The sequence below is a fragment of the Myxine glutinosa genome, chromosome 4 (assembly GCF_964187855.1).
Source record: "Myxine glutinosa chromosome 4, kmMyxGlut1.1, whole genome shotgun sequence".
NCBI classification, from domain to species: Eukaryota; Metazoa; Chordata; class Myxini; order Myxiniformes; family Myxinidae; genus Myxine; species Myxine glutinosa.
In genome coordinates this window covers 133886451-133907429 of record NC_136264.1, presented here as the reverse complement: position 1 = coordinate 133907429, position 20979 = coordinate 133886451, and the positions used below count along the sequence as shown (strand labels likewise).

At 45.2% G+C, this 20979-nt stretch overlaps 1 protein-coding gene across 2 annotated transcripts in view; it reads left to right on the top strand.

The window, feature by feature from the left end:
- The window catches only part of LOC137425258 (B-cell CLL/lymphoma 7 protein family member A), a 35104-nt gene extending 14452 nt beyond the window's left edge, over nucleotides 1–20652 (top strand). Inside the window, exons 2-6 of one of the 2 annotated variants that reach the window (XM_068113497.2) lie at nucleotides 4029–4110; nucleotides 14801–14894; nucleotides 15009–15116; nucleotides 15841–15932; nucleotides 19407–20652. In XM_068113497.2, coding sequence (XP_067969598.1) covers nucleotides 4029–4110; nucleotides 14801–14894; nucleotides 15009–15116; nucleotides 15841–15932; nucleotides 19407–19487 — 457 coding nt within the window. In that variant the 3' untranslated portion in view covers nucleotides 19488–20652. Of the gene's footprint in view, nucleotides 1–4028; nucleotides 4111–14800; nucleotides 14895–15008; nucleotides 15117–15840; nucleotides 15938–19406 lie in introns of both variants that reach the window. The other variant, XM_068113496.2, reaches the window with a different exon arrangement.
- Nucleotides 20653–20979: the final 327 nt, after the last annotated feature.

Below are 20979 nucleotides of genomic sequence, written 5' to 3'. Positions count from 1 at the left end.
TACATAGTTTTATAAGTGACTAGCAGAAGTACCCGGCATTGCCGGGAGGGGAGGGGAACGGGAGGGGAACGGGGGGGGGGGGGGGGGGGAGCGAGCCCCTTGGCAAAGCGAGCGATTTTTTTTTTCATAGTGTCATAGCGATTTTTTTTTCAGTCATAGCGTTCATAGCGTCATATCGTTCATAGCATCATAGCGTTTCATAGCGTCATAGCGATTTTTTTTTTCATAGCGTCATAGCGTCATATCGTTCATAGCGTTCATAGCGTCATCACGTGATCGCTCTGAGCGAATCAGCGCCCACCTGCTCTGATTCCGTTGAAATCCGTGCGCTGAAATGCGCTGAGGTAAATATGAATAAAAAATATGGATCGTCAAATATTTTGAGTTCGGCCATGTTCGTCCCACGCCCAATGGCCATGTCTATGTCAAATATCAAGCACGTAAGCCTCTCCGTTTAGGAGTCTATCGGTAACATTACACACACACACACACACACACACACACACACACACACACACACACACACACACACACACACACACACACACACTGTGTTTTATATATATAGATATCGTTGTTTGTAATGACTATTCTGTGTTTTTATATAAACTTTCCCCTTCCTCTTCTTGCTGTGTTACTGCTTGTGTGCAGCTTGTTCACCACCATGTGTCCTTCTCCCCCTCCCCTTGATCTCACTCTCACCTCTATTCTGCTGTTGATGTTTCCCCCTGGCTTTACATTTTGTTCCATTCCATTCTGCTCGAGCTCTTTCACTAGCCTTGACCATGTATACAAAAAAAACAACCTTTATTGTCACCATGGTTTTAAATACTATAACAGTGATGTTTTCTTTTGTTGATGTACATTTGAACCAAACTTTTAAAAAAACACTATCAGAACCTCTTTTTTGGTCTGGCCCATATACCACCACACCCTGACTACACCATTTTCAGGTAAATTTGACCCCACAGCTTGGCATTGCCTCATGAGCATTGCCTCAATGTATTCCAGCTCAACTTCCTTGATTTCTGTGCTCTTAAGTCCTTGTGTCTCATGTCTCATGACGACCACTCTGATTCTATATCAATGATGTAGAAAACGTTCAGAAACTTTCAACATGAACACGATACGATATCTATACAAACACACCAAGTAATATATTGTCGTGTGACTACCCTTGGTGAACACCGTAGGGTAGCACGGGGGACCAAACGAGCTTTAACACTGAGGCGTTCAGTTCAAAAAATAGCGGAGGATACGCGTGGGGTTAAGCCCGGAGCGCTTACCTTCACGGATCCCCCGATGTCCTCGACCCTGCAATAAATCGATTCAAACAACCCAGATTGAAAATGTACAAAAATAACAGGTTTAATGAAAGAAATGCTGGTACAAAGAAAATGCGCGATAAACTAAATTCCTAAATGGAGCACTCCCACAAACAGACGCAGGCTAAAATAACTGGAAAATAAATAACGTTGTTTGTGGCACTTGGCTCAAATCGGCTGGGGTGTCTCATCAGGGGTTGTCAAAATCGTCTCAGGCCCTCCCCGAGCGTGCAATCCGGACGCTTTGGTGTTGGTGGGAAAAAGGCCTCGCTCGCGCTCGTTGGTGCGAAAGAGGCCTAACACGCGAAGCGAACCCAAGCATGCAGCCCGCTCTTCCATGCCGTGCTCGTCCACCTGTCCTCTGCATGGAAAACCACAGTTCCTGGGCTGCGGCTCTTCCTCTGCACAACCACCAGCAAGATGTCCCAACACGGCCGCTCACGATGAAGCCACCACATCGAGAGAAGGCAAGAGCGAGCAAGAGGGAAGGAAGAGAATATGCCGGCACACAACCGTTCACTGCCAGACCCAAACCGTGAAGAAGAAAATGCACAACCGTTCACTATGGCATCCAGAACGAGAAGAGAAAATGTCCGCCGCTCCAACTATCTTGTACACGCCGCTCTGACGTCATCCGTGCCTCCTTTACCAATCAGCGTGTGCCACCTCTTTGTCGTCCATCTCTGCTCCTATCAGCAAGTCCCATCTTACCCGGGCTTGGGCCAATCAACTCCCCCTGCCCAATCACCGCTCTTCTGGGCGTGCCTCTCGGCCTGCCTGTCCTTGTGGTGATGTAGCGCCAATACCAGTGGTATTGTTCAATCTGAGTTTCCGGTTAGTTTTATTTTTAATCAGTGTAGTTTAATGGGCGATTTTTGGCTCGTGTCTAGTGCGGTGTCATAAGGAACAAAGGTATAAATTAGAGGTATTTACAAACAGGGAATTAATTTACCCAAAAGCCCTAAGCTAATTAACACAAGAGCCACCCTCCATATGGCCACGCGTAACACTTAATCCGAACACACGACCAACCGGATCCCTACTTATTACAAGGGTGGTTCTTCTTCTTCACGACAGTCGGAGCACACTAATCTATGCATTGTACCTGGTCTACGGTAATCATTGTCTACCCCCTACAAACGAAACAATATTAAACTAGAAAAGGGATTATTAATTTGGAAGTTTTCATTGCTAATGCGATTTGAAATAATAAAGCTTAATTTTATTTTGATTAATGATTTATTGTTGTTTTGATTTTGGACTGGATTTTTTTTAAATTTTGCAAACCAAATCGATAACATGAAAATATTGACCTCATGTCAGCTCTTTGTCCTTTGCATTTGAGTTGTCATATTGTATGTATACAATGGGCTCACACTTTCCTGTGTCACTAATTGATAGATATTTGATATTATTTGATAATATTATGTTATCAAATAGATATTAGATATTATTGATAGATATTATTGGTGATAGAACGGAAAGCCTTCTCGAGTTTGGTTTGGCCAATCATTTCTGAAGGCGGGACTATAGCGCTGATGAAGTGCTCTTTTATGTTAGGGCAGGAATATAAATTTGTTCAGCGTGTCCACAATAACTTGGCTACCCTATATAAAGAACACTGGGGGGTCTTTCACGTCCACCACCTAATGCTAGCAGCCGGTACACTTGGCTTAACATCTGTCTGAAGGACAGCACACTTTGTAATGCAACCTGCACAGCACCAATTTGATAGTTTATGGTGGGGATGCGAATCAAACCCAGATTATAATACTCAATAGGTAGGGCAGTACCTCTGCACTATGGTCGTGGTGTAATTGCTCTTCAATTGGAGATCGATGCTCGCTAAACTAGTGGCGATCAGGTCACTATATTGGCTGCATGGTACCATTTTGTTTTTTCGTGAATTTCCAATATTCATTCGAAAACAGAGACTGGGTGGAAAATAGTCAGATCACTGATATCTTCAGGTAGTTGCAGAACAACAACATCAGTACAATGGAAGGCATTTGTTCTTGAGAGCAATAAAACACTTTAACCTGAGCATGGAAAAAAAATATTGGGTGTTTGGGCACCCTGTTCGTGCTGTCCAATCACTGGTGCACCAACGCAACTGTTTGAAAAGAAAACTAAAAAGCATCTCAAAATGCAAATTTCATCCGTGCCCACTTTGTACTCAAACTAAACTTAACGAAAACAACAGTTAAAAAAATTGTGCATCCACCATGCATCCCAGAGACTGGCTAAGTGTACAACTGTTGAAGAGCATCGAAGTCTGTGGCCGATTGATCCCATGTGGCGAGAGGCGAATGTATTGGACAACACAGCTCGAACTTATAACTTGGTGAAGTCAGGTGATTCAGGTCGGTGATTGCTCGGCGGTGTTGTCTATCCTTCAATGGGGATAGTAGAACAACACTGAAAAGCCTCGATGGATCACGCCCTGAATACAACACTTTCGGGTGAATTGGCAATAATATATGAATGCATTGGACACCAAAGTTGTGATATATAAAATGTTTTTTGGGTCTGATGGTGAGTGCAGTTTGCAGTAACTTGTGGTGAAATAGAGCTTTATTTTATGCTAGCTTCTCCACTTCTCAAATGACCGTACACTCCAGTTTATATCCTCCCATTGACCCTCTCATTGATTATATTTTTAACACCATCCCTTTCTACTTTCTCCGTTCCCTCTCCACCCAGGGAGAAAAAGTGGGTGACTATAGATGACACGTCATTGCGAATTTACAAGTGGGTACCTGTCATCGAGGCAAAGAGCGATGAGGTACGAAATGAGACTCATGACTCGGACTTTTAATACATGTTGCTCACCCTCAGCAGGGCATCTTATGCTCACTCCGTCACTTTGACACCCTGTTGATTTTGGCGAAGATAAATTTGTTGGGTCAACAGCTATTTGTTGAATGCTTTGATATTGTCGTGAATGTTGCCATTGCATTATTTGTACTTCACTTATGTTCACTCAATTTTGACACAAGGTAAGTGTCCTAAGAAGAAGAGTTCAGAAATGCTGTTTCATTCCTGCATGCCAAATATTCTGAACTCCCTGAATAAACTTGAAGCTAAATATTCGCACAATTCTTGCCCTAAACCCAACTTGGAATGACACAAGTGACTTCGCTTTGGAAGAATCGAATGTAAATTTGTTTATCTAACGTATTCATTTAGTTTTATGCTCGGCAATGAATAACTTATTCTTCAATACAGAGTTGGGGCATTTTTGTTATAAATATAGATTACTAGCAGAGTTACCCGGCGTTGCCCGGTAAATAAATAGTCAGTCACGTATGTGTCGTGGGCTTTTTATAGTCAGAGGAAGCCACGCCCCTTGGGCACGCCCCTAGTCTAAATCTGATGCGCCCATGGTTTTTTTTCGTGAAAAGTTACCCCCCATGGATTCCCTCCTCCCTCTCCAAGTCACTTAGCCTGTCCATGAGGCACAACCGAACAAACAGACGTTCACAAATAGCGTTATAATAAGATTACTTGCATAATTGAAGATTTTTCAAACATATTGGTTGGTCTTGTGCATTATTCTGTCCGTTTGTCTGTTGGTTGGTCTCAATTTTAAACCGATCTTCATGAGACTTCACCAGATGGTAGAGTTGGTCATAAGGATGAAGCCTGTTGATGTTGAGGTCAAAGGTCATTGGTCATCTTGAGGTCGAATTTCTAAAAGTCATTTTCCATCCGATTGACTTGAAAATTGCACAGCATTTGCATATTTGGTCACTACATTTGGAAACCAACTATTTGAGGTTAAAAGGTCAAATGTCAACTCAAGGTCAAACTTCTAATATCATCAATTTTCATCTGAAAATAACTTTTCATCCTATTAACTTCAAAGTTAAACAGCAATTACATAGTGCATCATTGAATTTGGAAATCAACTTTTTGAGGTCAAATGTCAACTAGAGGTCAAACTTCTAATATAATTTGTCTTCTGAAAAATCATCCATTTTAATCTGATTGACCTGAGCTTTGATTAAGATTGTCAATTTTAATTGCATTTTAAAGGCCATTTTCCCTACTAGAGCGGGGGTTAGCCATGGGGGGCCCCATGACAATCTTCTCCATTTTGCCCTATTTTCTGCATCTCTCCTTGTTAACCCCCTTGCCTGCATTTCTTCTTCCACCATCTTTAGCCAAGTCTTTCTCGGTCTTCCCCGTCCTCTACTTCCTTCTACATTCATTTCCATCACTCTTCTCAACCAGTCACTTTCATCCTTCCTCAACACATGACCAAACCATCTCAACCTGTTCCTCTTCACAGCATCAATCACAGGCTCTATTCCCATCATCTTTCGCAATTCATCATTTGTCTTCCTCTCTCTCAACGATACTCTGCACATCTGTCGAACCATTCGCATTTCCACCCTTTCCAACCTTCGTTGCTGCTTTACGTTCATTACCCATGTCTCGCTCCCATAAATCATAACACTTCTCACACATGCAGCATACACCTTTCCCTTCAGCTTCAACGACACTCCCCTCATCATCAGCATGCCACTCAGTTCCCGAAACTTCTTCCATGCACATCTCACTCTAGCAACCGTTGCTGAGTCTGATCCACCTTCTCCATTCAGCATGTCTCCGAGGTAGCAAAATGTTTTCACACCTTCCAGCTTCACGCCGTCTCCAAGATCCAACTCAACATTTCCTCCATCTGCAGCTCCCTCTGTGCACATCTTACATTTGAATGTAGCTGCCACACTGGTTAATGACCCTCTCAGACCACTGCATTTTTGATGAACCCACTCAGCGCACATTGTACATTGAATGGAGTTCACTCCGCCACCCTTCCTGCACACAGCACCGGGCCACTCCCAGTTCTTTCCACCTCACCACATGCTTTACCACTTGCCATCACCTTCGTCTTTCCGATATTCACCTTCAGACCTTTTGTCTCCATACATTCCTTCCACTTGTTCATCTTTTCCTTCAGTCCATCCATACTTTCCGCAATCAACACTAGATCATCTGCATACAACAACTCCCACGGTAAACCCTCCTTTACGTTCTGAGCCAGCACCTCCATCACAGCTACAAATAGTAGTGGACTTCGTACCGATCCCTGATGCACTCCCACCTTCACCTCAAACTCACCACTGTTCCCGTCCTTCGTCCTTACAGCTGTGCGCGCTCTTTTGTACATTGCCATCACGACTCTGATCAACCATTCCTCCACTCCTAACTTCCTCAATGCCCATGTCAATACTTTGCGTGGAACCCTATCGAATGCTTTCTCCAGATCAACAAACCCAAGAAACAACTTCTTCCACTTCTCCATGTACTTCTCCTGCAACTGCCTCACAATGAAAAGCGCGTCTGTCGTTCCTCTTCCTGGCATAAATCCAAACTGCATTTCGTCGATCTTCACTTTCTTCCTTATCCTCCTCTCCAACACCCTTTCCAATACCTTCATTCCATGCTCCAATAACTTTATCGCTCGGTACGAGCCACACTCCAGAGGGTCACCTTTCCCCTTGTATAGAGGACGAGGGTACTCAGTTCCCAATCCACTGGAATGCGGCCTTCTTTCACCACCAGATTACAGATCTCTGTCATTCTCTTAACACCCCAACTTCCTGCTGCCTTTTTTTTTTTTTTTTTTTCTTTCTTTTTTTTGTATACTGAATCGAGGCTCGTGAAAGAGCTAACATTTACTTCACAAACAAATTAACCAGACAAACAAAATATATAAAAAGAGGGAGCGGAAGACAAGATGGGGAGAGAAGGGGAAGCACACAAACACAACATTTGAGAGCAGGGAGATGTGTGGAAGGGAGAGGGCTTGGGGGGAGGAGGCATGGGAAGGGGGGGGGGGGGAGGGGAGGGAGAAGTATAAAACACAAGGACACCAAGGACTTCCAGGACAGAAGTTGGTATTTCAAAAAAGTGGAATTGGGGTGAAATTAGCGGTGGTAGAAAAGATCAAGGTTTTGGATGGGGGCAGATAAGAGATGGTGGTGAACAGCTGTTTTAAAGACCTGGAGGGTGGAGTGGGATTGAAGAGAGTGAGGGAGTTTGTTCCAGAGGCGGGAGAAAAGAGGAATGAAGGAGTGAAGGTGAGCAGAGAGTCTTGATTTTGGCAGTTTGACCATAAGAGGGTTGCAGGCAGATCTTGTGCGACCTGTAGGAATATTTGCGGGACAGAGCCCAGAGAGAGCTGGGGGGGGGGGGGGCAAGGCCAGAGAGGAGTCGGTAGAAGACGGAAAGACCACCAACCTGCCTGCGGTGAGTGAGTGAGAGGCCCTTGGAGTTAGCTTCATCAAGGGAGATTCCAATGATTCTGAATGCTTTGGTTTCAACAGCGTGAAGACGAGCTAGGTGTGAGGCAGGAGCACCAGCCCAGAGGGGAGAGCAGTATTCCATTGAGCTGCGGATGAAAGCCTTGTATGTGGTGAGGAGCTCAGGTGTGCCAAGGAAGGACTTCGCACGGTGGAGGATGCCCAGTCGGCGACTGGCTTTGGAGGCCAGATTTGAAATGTGGTTTTCCCAGGAAAGATCATGGCAGATAGTGAGACCCAAAAGCTCGAGTGACAGAACTTCTTGGAGAGGATTATTCAGAAAGTGGATGGGAGGGTTGTCCAGTTGGTCTTTTCGGAGAGACATCGTAAGAGTGTGAGATTTGTCAGGATTGAAAGACATGTTCCACTTGTTTGCCCAGTCTGTGATTTTGTCCAGGTCTGCAGAGAGTGAGGAGGCTGCAGACTGCCGATCTGAGGGATGAAGAATGGAGCGACAGAGAGTAGAGTCATCAGCAAAGAGATACAGAGGATTTTCAAGAGAGTCAGAGAGATCATTGATGAAGACCAGAAAAAGCACAGGGCCCAGAACACTGCCTTGTGGAACTCCAGCCTGAACAGGAAGAGGAGATGAGAGAAACCCATTCAGGGCCACACGTTGACTACGACTAGAGAGGAAGTCCGCCAGCCATGCGTGGAGATTTCCATGGATACCAAAAGAGGAGAGTTTGGTGAGCAGGACGGGGTGCCAGACCGTATCGAAGGCACGTGATATGTCAAGGGAGACTGCTCTAATTTCCTGTTTGGCATTGAGGACCTCCATCCATTGTTGAGAAAGCAGAAGCAGCATGTCCAGAGTAGAGTGTCCAGGTCTGAAACCAAATTGATGATCAGAGATCAAGCCATTGGAGAATAGGAAAGATTTCATATCTGAAGCAATGATGGATTCCATGACTTTGCTGATAATTGGGGGAAGGCTGATTGGTCTGTAGTTGCTGGGATCTGTTTTTGCACCTTTTTTGTGCAAAGCGGTGATGTTGGCAGATTTCCAAGCAGATGGAAGATGACCTTGAGCAAAAGAGAGGGTGAAGAGAACAGAAAGAGGGAGTGAAAGAGCGGAAGAACATGATTTTAGGACCCGTGGGCTGATGCCGTCAGGACCAGTTGCAGAATCAAAGTCGAGGGTTGACAGAAACTTTTCCACCTTGTCAGGAGGAAAGGACACAGAGTCCAGCAGCAGCTGGGTACGACTGGGTACGGTGGGTACAGAGAGGGATGGGTTTGGGACACGAGATTTAGAGGCAAACACAGAGTTGAGGCATTCAGCTTTTTTACGTGCGGAGTCAGCCGTGTGGCCATTTGAGGTGAGGGAGGGGATGGAGGGGGAACAAACACCAGAAACAGATTTGACCAGACGCCACCAGGATTTGGAAGAGGGAGACAGATAAGAGAGTTCGGTCCTGAGAACGGAGAGATATTGTTTCCTGGCTCTCCTGAGGGTGGACACACACTTGTTTCGGGCTTTGGAAAGGAAATGAGATTTCCTTCCGTTGGATTTGCTTTCCAGGAGACTAAAGCAAGTTGTTTCTGGGCAATAGTCTCACCACAAGATTCCGTGTACCATGGACGGGAGGAAGGGTATGACAACTGAAGACGAGATGGGATAAATCTGTGCATGAGAGAGAGCAATTTACTTTGGAAGAATTCCCAGGATGAGTTGATGTCAGAGGCGGTCGAGATGGGAGACCAGTCCAGATGATTGATGGCTGCTTGAAGACCGTGCCAGTTGGCTTGAGTGAAATGCCAGACTCGTCGACGCTGAGGAGGCTCTCTGAGAATGGTCAGAGAGATGTCCACTTTAACAAGCACATGATCAGAAGAGCCGATTGGAGCAGAAGAAGAGCAGCAGACATTTTCAGGGAAGTTAGTCATAACCAAGTCCAGAAGAGAAGATGCTCCGTTGACTGAAATCCGGGTCGGGAAATTGACAGATTGTGTCAGTCCCAGTGAGTCACAGAAGTCCTTTGCTGAAGAGCCATGGCTGGTGAGAGAGGTACCCACACCCAGCCAACTGGCATGGTGACAGTTGAAATCACCACATATGAGGAAGAGAGAGTTGGGATGGGTAGATAGAAGTTGGTCCATATTCTCAGACAGCGAGATGTAGATGGAGTCATCACTGTTTGGTGGACGGTACAACACACATATGAACAAAAGGTGGGAGCGAAGGGGAAGCCGTAGCCAAAGGTATTCCTGGGGGTGAGGTGGAGAGAGGGCAGTGCAGGGCGAGTGAGGAAGAGTTTTTTTTATAAAGATAGCAACCCCACCTCCAGGACGAGGCTCAGGTCTATCATACCGGAGGAGGGAGTAACCTGGGAGAGATACCAAGGAATCAGAGACATCATGAAGGAGGAAAGTTCCTGTTCAGCAGATCACGTCTGGTTTGTCAGAAGCAACCTGTACGGAGAGATCAGACAAGTTTGAGCGAAGGCCCCGGATGTTTGAGGTCCATTCTGTTACGGAAGAGGAAGGGGGAGCATCGGATACAGAACAGGGGGGGGGGAGCGGTCGGGTAAGATATGGAAGAGGAGGAAGAGGTAGGGAGAGCTGTTGAAGGTGTGTCAGAGATTACAGAATAGCTTGGAGAAAGGGAAGAATGGGGCGGACAAAAGGTTTGATGGTGATTGGGAGAGGCGCAGTGAGGTGTTATTTGATGAGGGGGAAGAGCGAGGCAGAAGGTTGAGGGAGATGAAGGTGAAAGTTGGAAGGGGGAAGAAGCGGCGAGGACGCTTTGAGGAGGAGGGGTGAGAGGGGAGTCTAGATGGGGAGGAGCGAGGGAGAGTCTCGGAGAGGAGGGGTGTGGGGGGAGATTTGAAAGGAATGGGTGATTGGGAAGATTTGGAGGGGAGGGGCAAGGGGGAAGATTTGAAAGAGATGGGTGATGGGGATGATTTGGAGGGGAGGGGCAAGGGGGTAGATTTAGAGGGGAGGGGTGATGGGGAAGTTTTGGAGGGGAGGGGTGATGGGGAAGTTTTGGAGGGAAGGGGTGATTGGGAAGATTTGGAGGGGAGGGGCAAGGGGGAAGATTTGAAAGGGATGGGTGATGGGAAAGATTTGGAGGGGAGGGGCAAGGGGGAAAATTTGAAAGAGATGGGTGATGGGGAAGATTTGGAGGGGAGGGGCAAAGGGGTAGATTTGGAGGGGAGGGGTGATGGGGAAGTTTTGAAGGGGAGGGGTGATGGGGAAGATTTGGAGTGAAGGGGTGATGGGGAAGTTTTGGAGGGAAGGGGTGCTGGGGAAGATTTGGAAGGGAGGGGTGATGGGGAAGATTTGGAGGGGAGGGGTGAGATTGGATTTTGAAAAGTGTACGATTAATGGGAAACGAACATTTATTGCAAAATGAGTTTCTTGAGACATTCGAGTCAAAAATACGTTTGAGGACGCTGAAGGATGGGTGGAGTGCTGGAGAGTTTAGGGAATGAATGAAAGATGCACTGTAAGAGATGGAATTTTTTTTTGGAATGAATAGATTTGGTGAGCAAGTCGAAAGCATCCTTTTATAGAAGAAGAAGAAAAAGGTGTTATAGAATATGACAGAATACAGGTCTTCAGGGGACAGATTAGACATTTTTTAGCAACGTGATCACGTGATCACAAACAACGTGGTCGAAGAACGAACGAACAAATAAGAACGAATAAACGAATAAGAACAGAAGGAAATTTTTTTTTTTTTTTTTTTTTTTGAGGAGATTTTAAAACAAGGAAGTATGGGGTGAAAAGACCGGGAAAACCAGAGACCAGAAAGTAATTGCAGCGCGATCGAAGAACCGCTGAGACAAAAACAAAGCCTCAAGCCAAGGTCGGACACGGTAGCCTAGTACTACACTTACGCCTCAGAATACGCGATACGAAAGACCGACGATTCTGTGCACAGGTATGAAAAACCAACACCAAGAATACTATTAAAGACACACCAATAGTTACATACACCGAGAGAAAGATACAGTTTCGACAAAAACACAATTGTGAAACATTGTGCAATTGTGGAAATTGTGCCTTCAACATATCTCCCACAACTCCCGTCGGCCCTCCCGCTTTTCTACCCTTCATTGCTTTTATCGCTTCCTCAACTTCCTTCTCAGTTATCTTCTCTGCCTGTCCTAAAACTGGGTTACTCTCTATGTTGCCATCCCATTCATTCTCTGTATTCAACAGCATTTCCATATATCTTTTCCATCTTCCTTTAATTCCATCTGGGTCGACAACGATTTGTCCCACTTCATCCTTCAAGCAACTCACCCACATCACATCACACCTCTCTTTCGCTATCTGCTTTGCAATCCTGAATACTGCTTTCTGACCCTCTTCCGAATCAAAGCATTCTCCGTACATTTTCCTACATGCCTCCTGCACCTTTGCTACCTCTTTCTTTGCAGCCTTCCTGGCTGCCTTATAACTTTCATGCTCTGCTGTTTCTGCTCCCGTACCCTTCGCCTTCTGCCACTCCTTGAACTTCTTCCTCTTCTCGTCAATCCCCTTTCCAACTTCATCATCCCACCACCATGTTTCCGAGTGCCTCGGTGGTCCTTTTGTCCATCCACATACCTCACCAACGGCTCCCAACAGACTAGCTTTCATTGACATCCAACCACTTTCAAGCTCAACCACATCATCCTTGACCCTAATCAGCCTCTCTTTTAATGCCTCCCTTACGTCACCTCTTTCAACCTCCACACCTTCATTCTCGGTTGGTACTTCACCCGCCGAGCTCTCCTCGCACCTTTCACCCTTATGTCGCAGACAACCAAGTGGTGCTGTGAAACAGCTTCCTCCCCCGGGATCACCTTTGTGTCCCGGAGGTGCCCCCTAACTCGCCTACGCACCATCAGGTAGTCAACGGTTGTCGTCGACCCACCTGACGTGTATGTAACAAGCTTATTATCCTCTTTCTGGAACTGAGTATTACAAATCAACAAATCAGCTCCATCAGCAAACTCCAAAATCCTTTCACCTTCTCCATTTCTCACACCATATCCGTAACCCCCATGAACTCCCTCAAAACCATCCATACCCCTTCCCACATGTCCATTAAGTCTCCTCCTACCACAACAACTTCCTCATCTTTCACGTTTTCCATCAGCTTCTCTATCGCACACCAGAACTTGTCCTTCTCTTCATCGCTTCGACCAACCTGCGGAGCATATCCCGAGATGACGTTCACCAAGAGCCTTCCAATCATCATTTTCACCATCATCAACCTATCACTCACTCTAGTCACACTCACCACACTGTCTACAAACGCCTCAGAAAACATGACACCAACACCATTCACGCCCGCCAGGCACCCTTGCCACATAATCTTGTATTTCTGTCCCTGCCTACCCTTCACCATTCTCACACCACTTCCCTTCCATCTCGTCTCTTGCACACAACATATGTCCACTCTTCTTCTGACCAATACTTCCACCACTTCTCCTGATCTCCCTGTCGTTGTCCCTACATTCCATGTCCCAAACCCCAGAAACCGATCTCCACTTCGGGCTGTACCCTGCCCATATGTAGTTGTAATTGTCATGGTTCTCTTTTTGAGGCAATGTTTTATGGCCAGATGCCCTTCCTGATGCCAACCCTCTTAGTCGTCTCTTACGACACGCAGGGATACGGTGTGCCTATTCTAATCCAGGGTACACACTGGGAAACGTTTAAAACATGGAAATTCTGGGGGGGGGGGGGGGGGGGGAGGGCGGCGCCAGCATCACGGCTGTGGTTTAAACATATTTAAATTATATTTAAACAAAACCATGAAAAACAATCTGGGAAAAGTCTCTAAGTGAGAACGTGGATTTGAGAAAGCAGGAGCAGAGGTGGAAGAAAAACGAGATATAGGGGGCGGGGCACAAGTCGAGACAAGGAGGAGAGCGAACAAGCACGTGTCCGGGAGGAGAGAGAATTAATATAGAATTTTTTTTTGTTTATTTGTTTGTTCTGTTTTCAAAACGCTGGCCAAAGGGTAAGATGTTCGTGAGAGGTAGGGGGGAAGAAAAGAAAATCAAAGAAACAAGCAAATACTATGAAGGAAAGAACCCATATTCACAAAACACTGACGGGGGGGGGGGGGGGGGGGGAGGGAGCCCGGAGCGGAAATTTGACAAAGACACGAACGGGAAAACACTCAAACTTTGATGCCGTGGAGAGATCGAAGCAAGCCTCGTCGCTCGAGGGACCGGAAGCCGGAAGTTTCTGTGAATCTTAATGAAATGGACAATTTGATGTATCCACGGCAACCCTTTTTGGGGGAGGGATGGATTGAAATTTTGTGGCTGACCCAGTGTCCTGTATGTTACAGGATCGTCATGTTTCATAATTTCCCAGGACACCATTTGTGTGCCTGTGGTCGTGCTGTGTTGCGTCGTGCTTTGACGTAACAGTGTTAGTGTCGTGTTCGTGTCCCGCCCCAGTGGAGGTGTCGCTTTCTGTAGTAATGTCGTGTCGATGTGGGGTGTAATATTGATACCTGGTGCTGCCCGGCTGGGTGAGCCTGTGAACCTTCCCTGGCAGTGGTTTCAGTACGTATTGGACATTGAAAAGCCATGGAGTTATTGGCCTCATGGTGGTTATCTTTTGATGCATTTAGAGTAATCATCTAATAATTTCGTCTAAGAAATAATAATTTATCTTCATTGCCAAATCGAGGCTGAAATGAAGAAAAACGAATTTGCAGACGTTATTCAAAGTTAAACCATCCCATCAAACCATCAAAGTTAAACCATCAAAGTTAAAAGATCCCCGGTGTTGGGCTAGCGGCTAGGGTGCCGGCTTAGGATCCTAGGATCCTGGGTTCGAATCTCGGTCGATCGCCGAATTAATGCCAGGGGGGTTGACTCAGCCTGTCATCCTTCCGAGGTCGGCTAATTGAGTACCAGTTCACTGGTAATTCCCTGTTTGTCGTTGAAGGCGGCAAAAAGGGTTGGCGTCAGGAAGGGCATCCGGCCGTAAAACATTGCTTCAAAAAGGGGACCAAAAAACAACAACTACCACGGTCCCCGAAAAGGCCAACCCCCGCTTTGCGGGGAAAAATGGCCTCTAAACGGTGGTTTTTTTTTTATTCAAAGTTAAACCATATAATTTTAATATAAAATACCGTACTTGGATATCTTATCGACCATCATACGACAGCTCAAACCCTCTCTTCCCACTCTAAATCAGAAGGTTCGCAAGAAACCAGGAAAAGAAGGAAAGTTCGGAATGGATTCTGGAACTTCAGAAAATGGAATCTCTCCTACTATGGTCGAGCTCAATGGTAGGCTTTGTGATTTGTATGTGTTTCTGATTTGTTAGATTTAAAAGGCTGTGCCCGAGTTTTCCTATCTATATTACTTTTCCTTTTTTCCCTCTGACCTATTTGCATGTGCAGATGAAAGTAGCAGTCACAGCTCTGTTCCAGATGCTTCACCGCTCAAGAGGGAGGGGGGGTCGAGTCCAACGCAGTGCTCCCAAGAGCTTCCAGAATCACGTGATGGTGGTAATGGACTATTGTTTCATAGTTTACTCAATGATTGTATAGTTTTGGTTACCAAAGGTTATGGAAGTGTGGAGGAGAGTAGACATACACTAGGAGTAACAGTACAACAATGAGTCACAATGGCCTGGAAAGGAACATAATGGGAAGGAATCATTGTGCTGTTTCAAAAGATCATGGATGTGCATGGCTGAGGGTATGAGGAAGTGATGGGCAGCGCATTTGAAAGAATGAAGTAAGGAGGATTAGGTATCGAACACAGGCAGATGACTCCAAATCGAAAGAATAATGGGCGAATGAATGCATGTGGGAAGCCAGCCTGGACTTTGGAAGGGTGAGCATATGAGGGTTTCCTATGAGGAATGTGTGCAACTTGGGGTGGCTTTGGGAGGGTAGATGGAGGAACAGGTGGGATGAGCAAGACTACATGAAAGCTTGTATAAAATAGAGGCCACCAACTTGCCGCCGATTGGAGAGTGACAGTCCTTGGACTCCTCATCCTGCCTTATGATACTAATGGTACAGCAAGGTAGGAAGCAGAAAGAAGGTGCAATTACAGCAGTAATTGAATTGTGGGTGAGGACGGGGTTTATCTTGCAATGTTGTGTTGTACTGGCTCATCATGTCAAATAATTACCAGAATGAAGGAATAAACTTGGTGAAAATGCAGAAGAAGACACTGAATTCCCTCTCTCCTCCCCCACCACTTCCCCTTCACCATTCTCAGACTCAGTGATCACCTCTCAATCTGAAGCATCCTCTCGTCATCCTCTTCTTACTCCTCTTGGAAGGGATTCAAATTCACATAGTACAAGGAAGGTGAGGTGTGTGTGTGTGTGTGTGTGTGTGTGTGTGTGTGTGTGTGTGTGTGTGTGTGTGTGTGTGTGTGTGTGCGTGTGTGTCCGTCCGTTTGTTCGTTCGTGTGCCAATTCTGTATGAACAAGCTATTTGCTAACATGAAGTTGCATACATAACTTAACAAGCTGTGCGTTATAGCAATTAGCTTCTACACAAACCATTCATTATTGCAAAGGAGAATGTTGACTATGCCAGACACCATACTGGAGCTCAAATTGTATTTCATCATATTTTCAGGTCTGATAAATCGCGTTTCATCATCTATCTATAATTCCAGTAATCTCTGTCTGTCTGTACGTTTGTCTGTGACCGCTGTTTCTCGACAACCACGGGTCCGATATACTTTTAACTTGCCAGGTATATTGCTGGGGACCCGAGGATGTGCCTTTTCAAGGTTTCATATTAATCGGACAATTACTTACCGAGCTATGTCCAAAAAACGATTCAACCAATCAGAGAGCAGCGAACGATCGCGTGTGCCGAACGTGGCGGGCACACTCTGCCTCGGATGGCACATTTGAGAGCGTATTCATTTATTTCACGTTTGCAAACTATGTTGGCGTTAAACTATGTTTTACAACTAATAAAAACGAATTTGCGATTCATTCGCTTTCCTGCGCGTTTGTGCACGCGATGGCGATTTCTTTACCAAACTCCGGAAGCCGTTCGCTTTGGACCAAACCATTGCATGTAAATAGAGGGGGGGGATTGTCACCACTCGCAAGCCGTTCGCTTTGGACCAAACCATTTCATGTAAATAGAGGGGGGGGGATATAATTTTAGATATAGATATAGTACGGGCATGCCCTAGTACTTACAAATTTTGACAGTGATATTATATCATTCTTGGCTGATCTCATCCCCCTACCTGATTACATATACTCTCACAGCACCAATTCATCTTGAATTGATACCGGTAGATGTTCACAGCCACCTCAAACGCTTGTTTCATATACGAGTACCTACCCATTGAATGGATAACAGCTGTTCTTTAACCAAAACAACCAATACAGTAATGTTATGGTACTGTCACGTCCGTGGCCGATGAAGACCAACCTTGGACAGATAGCCGAACAGTTACTTTAACTCAGAAGCATTTACCCGAACTTGGTGGGATTATCTTTTCGCGCCCGCAGGAAAGGCCCAAAGCTTACCTGATCGGACGGCCGCCACGGGGTTTTATTCCTCGAACCAACAAACGAAGTAAACGGACACGACACACAAAAGTAAAAAGCAACGAATAATGAATTTATTAAAATTAACTTGAAGCAATAAAAAATGAAAGTTGAGGTAACTAAGGCGTTTAACGTTTTGATTAACGATTTTATTTAACGATTTGATTAACGTTTTGTGGATCTTCATGCGGACCTTAACCAATATCTAATCAGCTTGTTCTTGTCAACTACCCAACTCATCCACCAAGTCTCGTCATAATCCGTCCACAACTTTTTAAAATATCCTGCTATATGTCGTTTTGACTCAAACTCTCAATGATGAGTAATAACTTAACAAATTTTAAAAAATTCTCGTATCTGGATTTGGATCTTCACCAAAATCTAATCGATTCGTCCTTGTCACACACCCAACCTGTCCAGCAAGTTTCGTCCAAACCGTCTATAACGTTTTGAGATATCTTGCTCACAGATAGACAGAGACAAACAGACATACAAAAAACAGGGGTGAAAACATAATCTCTGTCCACCTTTGGTGGTGGAGGTAAATATGGAGTGATCTTGCATATGTGCCATTGATTCCTGCAAATTTGCTTATCCACTATTTTTTATGCAAAGACCACAATTGCCGTAATCCATCCTTTCGCACCAAAGTCGTACGTGACTGGCAATGCGATATGAGCAGCACTGCACCTCGATTCCTGGAAGCAGGTGCCATGGTCACAGCGCGATTATATAGGACAAAATGGAAAAAGGCAGATCAACGGAAATATCGACATTGAGAGGAATGATTAATATACAACAACACTGTTTGTAATACAGGCAATAACTGATGACCGGATCTGATAAATGATCTTGCCCAAAGGATGTGTGAGGCAGGGACTGACCCCGAGGATCGGGTGTGCCACGTCGGGAAAAACGTCAAGTGTGCCAAGTGTTACGTGCTCCTCCCAGACCCCCTGGTCACGGTGTACCTCCGAGCCCCGAGAGGAGTCACGGCAGAAAAATGTGTTATTCCGTATGTCAAAGATCAATGGTGAAGCCACACCAATTGTTACTCACAAACAAATATTGTATTAAGATCACACAAGAATAACAGTACAACAATAATAGGGAAACCCGAAAGTTCGCTGGTGACTCCCATTCGACAATGTTCGCTTCAGAACTCGGAGCAGCTCGGCTTTCTTGTCCGACTCACTCGCTCCGCCCTCTTTTTCTCCTCTTCCTCTTCGTCGCCGTCCGGTTCCTGTTTCATTTAAAACATTAACTTTTAACTTTTGAAAATAGAAATATCTATTCCCTTTAAATGACAACAATAATAATACATGGAATCAGAAATGTTTACAGTGGATGAAAACCACCATAACGGAAGTGACGAATCCGTAACACAAGTCTGTCTCGAAGCCCGAAATTGTGCATGATATTTCTCAGCTTTTGAGAACTCTATCACGACTCGAAGGCCTGGATGTAGTTAGTTGAACTATACTGGCAAATAACCTGTCCTTATGGATGGGTTAATTCTCCCACTTTTATGATTTAGGAATTTTAATATTGGCTTCCGCCAGGTGGTGTTATACGATACACATGTACTGTACTGTACATAGATCATTGGAGTCCTACCCCCAACCCTGAACCCCATGGGGCCATGAATTTTTTTTTTAATCGCCTAAAGCCGTCTCGTGCACACCCCGAGTCCAATCACCACTTTTCAACTCATTTTGTCCAGAGGCATAAAGTCAAACAAACAAACAAACCCACAAACAGACACTTCTCAAATTATAGAGGAAGTTTGAATATAATTTAAACAACGCTTACTCCAGAATGTAGATTTTAAATGAAAAATAGAACAAACCAGTGAAGTGCACATAGTTTACTTTACCACAGTGGTAAGGACCCAGAATTAAGAGGTTCAAAACCAGCTCAAGGCAACACTATTAAGGATGTGGATTACAATCTTGTGGATCCCGAAGTTGTGTTTGGATAGTCTCAGGATTGTCATTAAAAATCCACCTCGTGTGGTCTACATGTGATGCAAGTTCACACTTCATAGTTAAATGCCCTCAAGGTGGCTTGAGGTGAACATTAAATGTTTACAAAAGCCTGTCTTAATTAGAAAAATAAAAAGTGATGACATCAGAAAATTGAAAGCCGATTTGTCACTTGTCATTTATGTATTATTTCTCCCCCTCTTCTTACCCCCAAACCCTCTCCCCACACCATTCCCTTTGTACTTCCTCCATCCCTCCCCTCACTTTTTCTTTAGCACCCTGGCTCCTCAGCTGAAAATTCTCCACCAGCCAAACGCCAACGCTCAGACACAAGTCGCTCTCCACCTGCCAGCTAGCCATACTCAGCTACTCCCTGTCTTCTGACCAGCCAGAATCTCCTTCATCTGCACACCAGGCAGCCAGCACCCGCTCACTCTGTTAGCCAGTGATACCCTCACTGCTCTTTGTGTGCTCACCAGGCAGCATCCACTGACATTGCCTACCAGTAAGCTGGTAATCAACTGCCTTTCAGGAAAACTAGCAAGCACTCAAATACTAGCTAACTCTTGTGAAGACTGAAGGGAGTTTTGGGATGAACTTGATGCTAGTGCTCATTTTTGTGCTCTAATGAGGCTGGAGGTAACATTGATCATCTTTTGAGGCTGATTGTAAGTTTAATGCTTGAGTGAGGGTGCGTTTGGTGATCGAGTGAAACTGAATTAGACATTGGTGATTTGAGTAAGGCTGAGGTTAAGTTTGGAGTTTATGTCAGCCTGAATTGGAGGGGGATTGAGTTTGCTGCTAGTTTGTGACTGTCTAAGATTTTGGTGCTTGGTTGCAGCTGAGGGTGCTTGGGCGAGGCTGAGGTGAGGGTCAGGAGCTGAGGGCAAGGTTGGTGCTTGAAGGGGCTGAGGGTGGGGTTGACCCTGGGTGGGGCTGAGCTCGAGGTTGGCGCTTGGGTGGGGCTGAGGTTGAGGTTGGCACTTGGGCAGAGCTGAGGTTGGCGCTTGAGCGGGGCTGAGAGCAAGGTTGGTGCTTGAGCGGGACAGCCTAATTTTGGTGCTTTGGTGGAACTAAGTTTGTGTTGGGTGTGGCTGAGGGTGAGTTTGGTGGTTCAGGATGAGCGAGTTTGAGTATAGGGCTAACGGTGACCTTGGTTGTGGATGACCTGAGTGCTTGATTATCGATAGAAGTGACAAAAGCTTGAGCAACACTGGATATAGTGAGTCATGGAAGCTCTGGGTGAGCCATTGGAAATTTATTTGAGTTGGTACAGCTTGAATTGGCATGTCAAAGATGATGATACCTCGAAAATCGAGTTTAAATGCCCGATTTCACGGTGAATTGTGAACATAAAAGGGAAGGATGAAGAAACAAACACACAGGGCTTGTGCAAAAGCCTTTATGGGTAGAGTCTGTTGCAATGCAAACCATATTTTTTTGACATTTTTACGTTCGAGTCACTGTGACTTAGTTGCTGTATCTCCTTTAAATGATTTATTTAAAAATTTTTACAAGTAACTTGTGCTGTGTCATTCATTTAAGGGAGTGTAAATGTATGGTCGTTCAATGCCCCCAACATATTTGATGGATATAGGCTTATCATATGATCATTGGTGAATTGTGTCTCGTGTTTGGTCCTTGAAGCCCTCCAGCAGTTTACATTTCACTCTTGGTACGCATTACAGCATCTGCGGGTATTTTCAACACTGATGAAGCACAAGCCTCTGCACATTTCAGCCAAGTACTCACTGTACAATCTTTGATGACCAGAGACTAATCATGTGAGGCAAATGTTGGTGAAGACTGACATAGGCTGCATGGGAATTTTAATTTCTCCAAGGATAC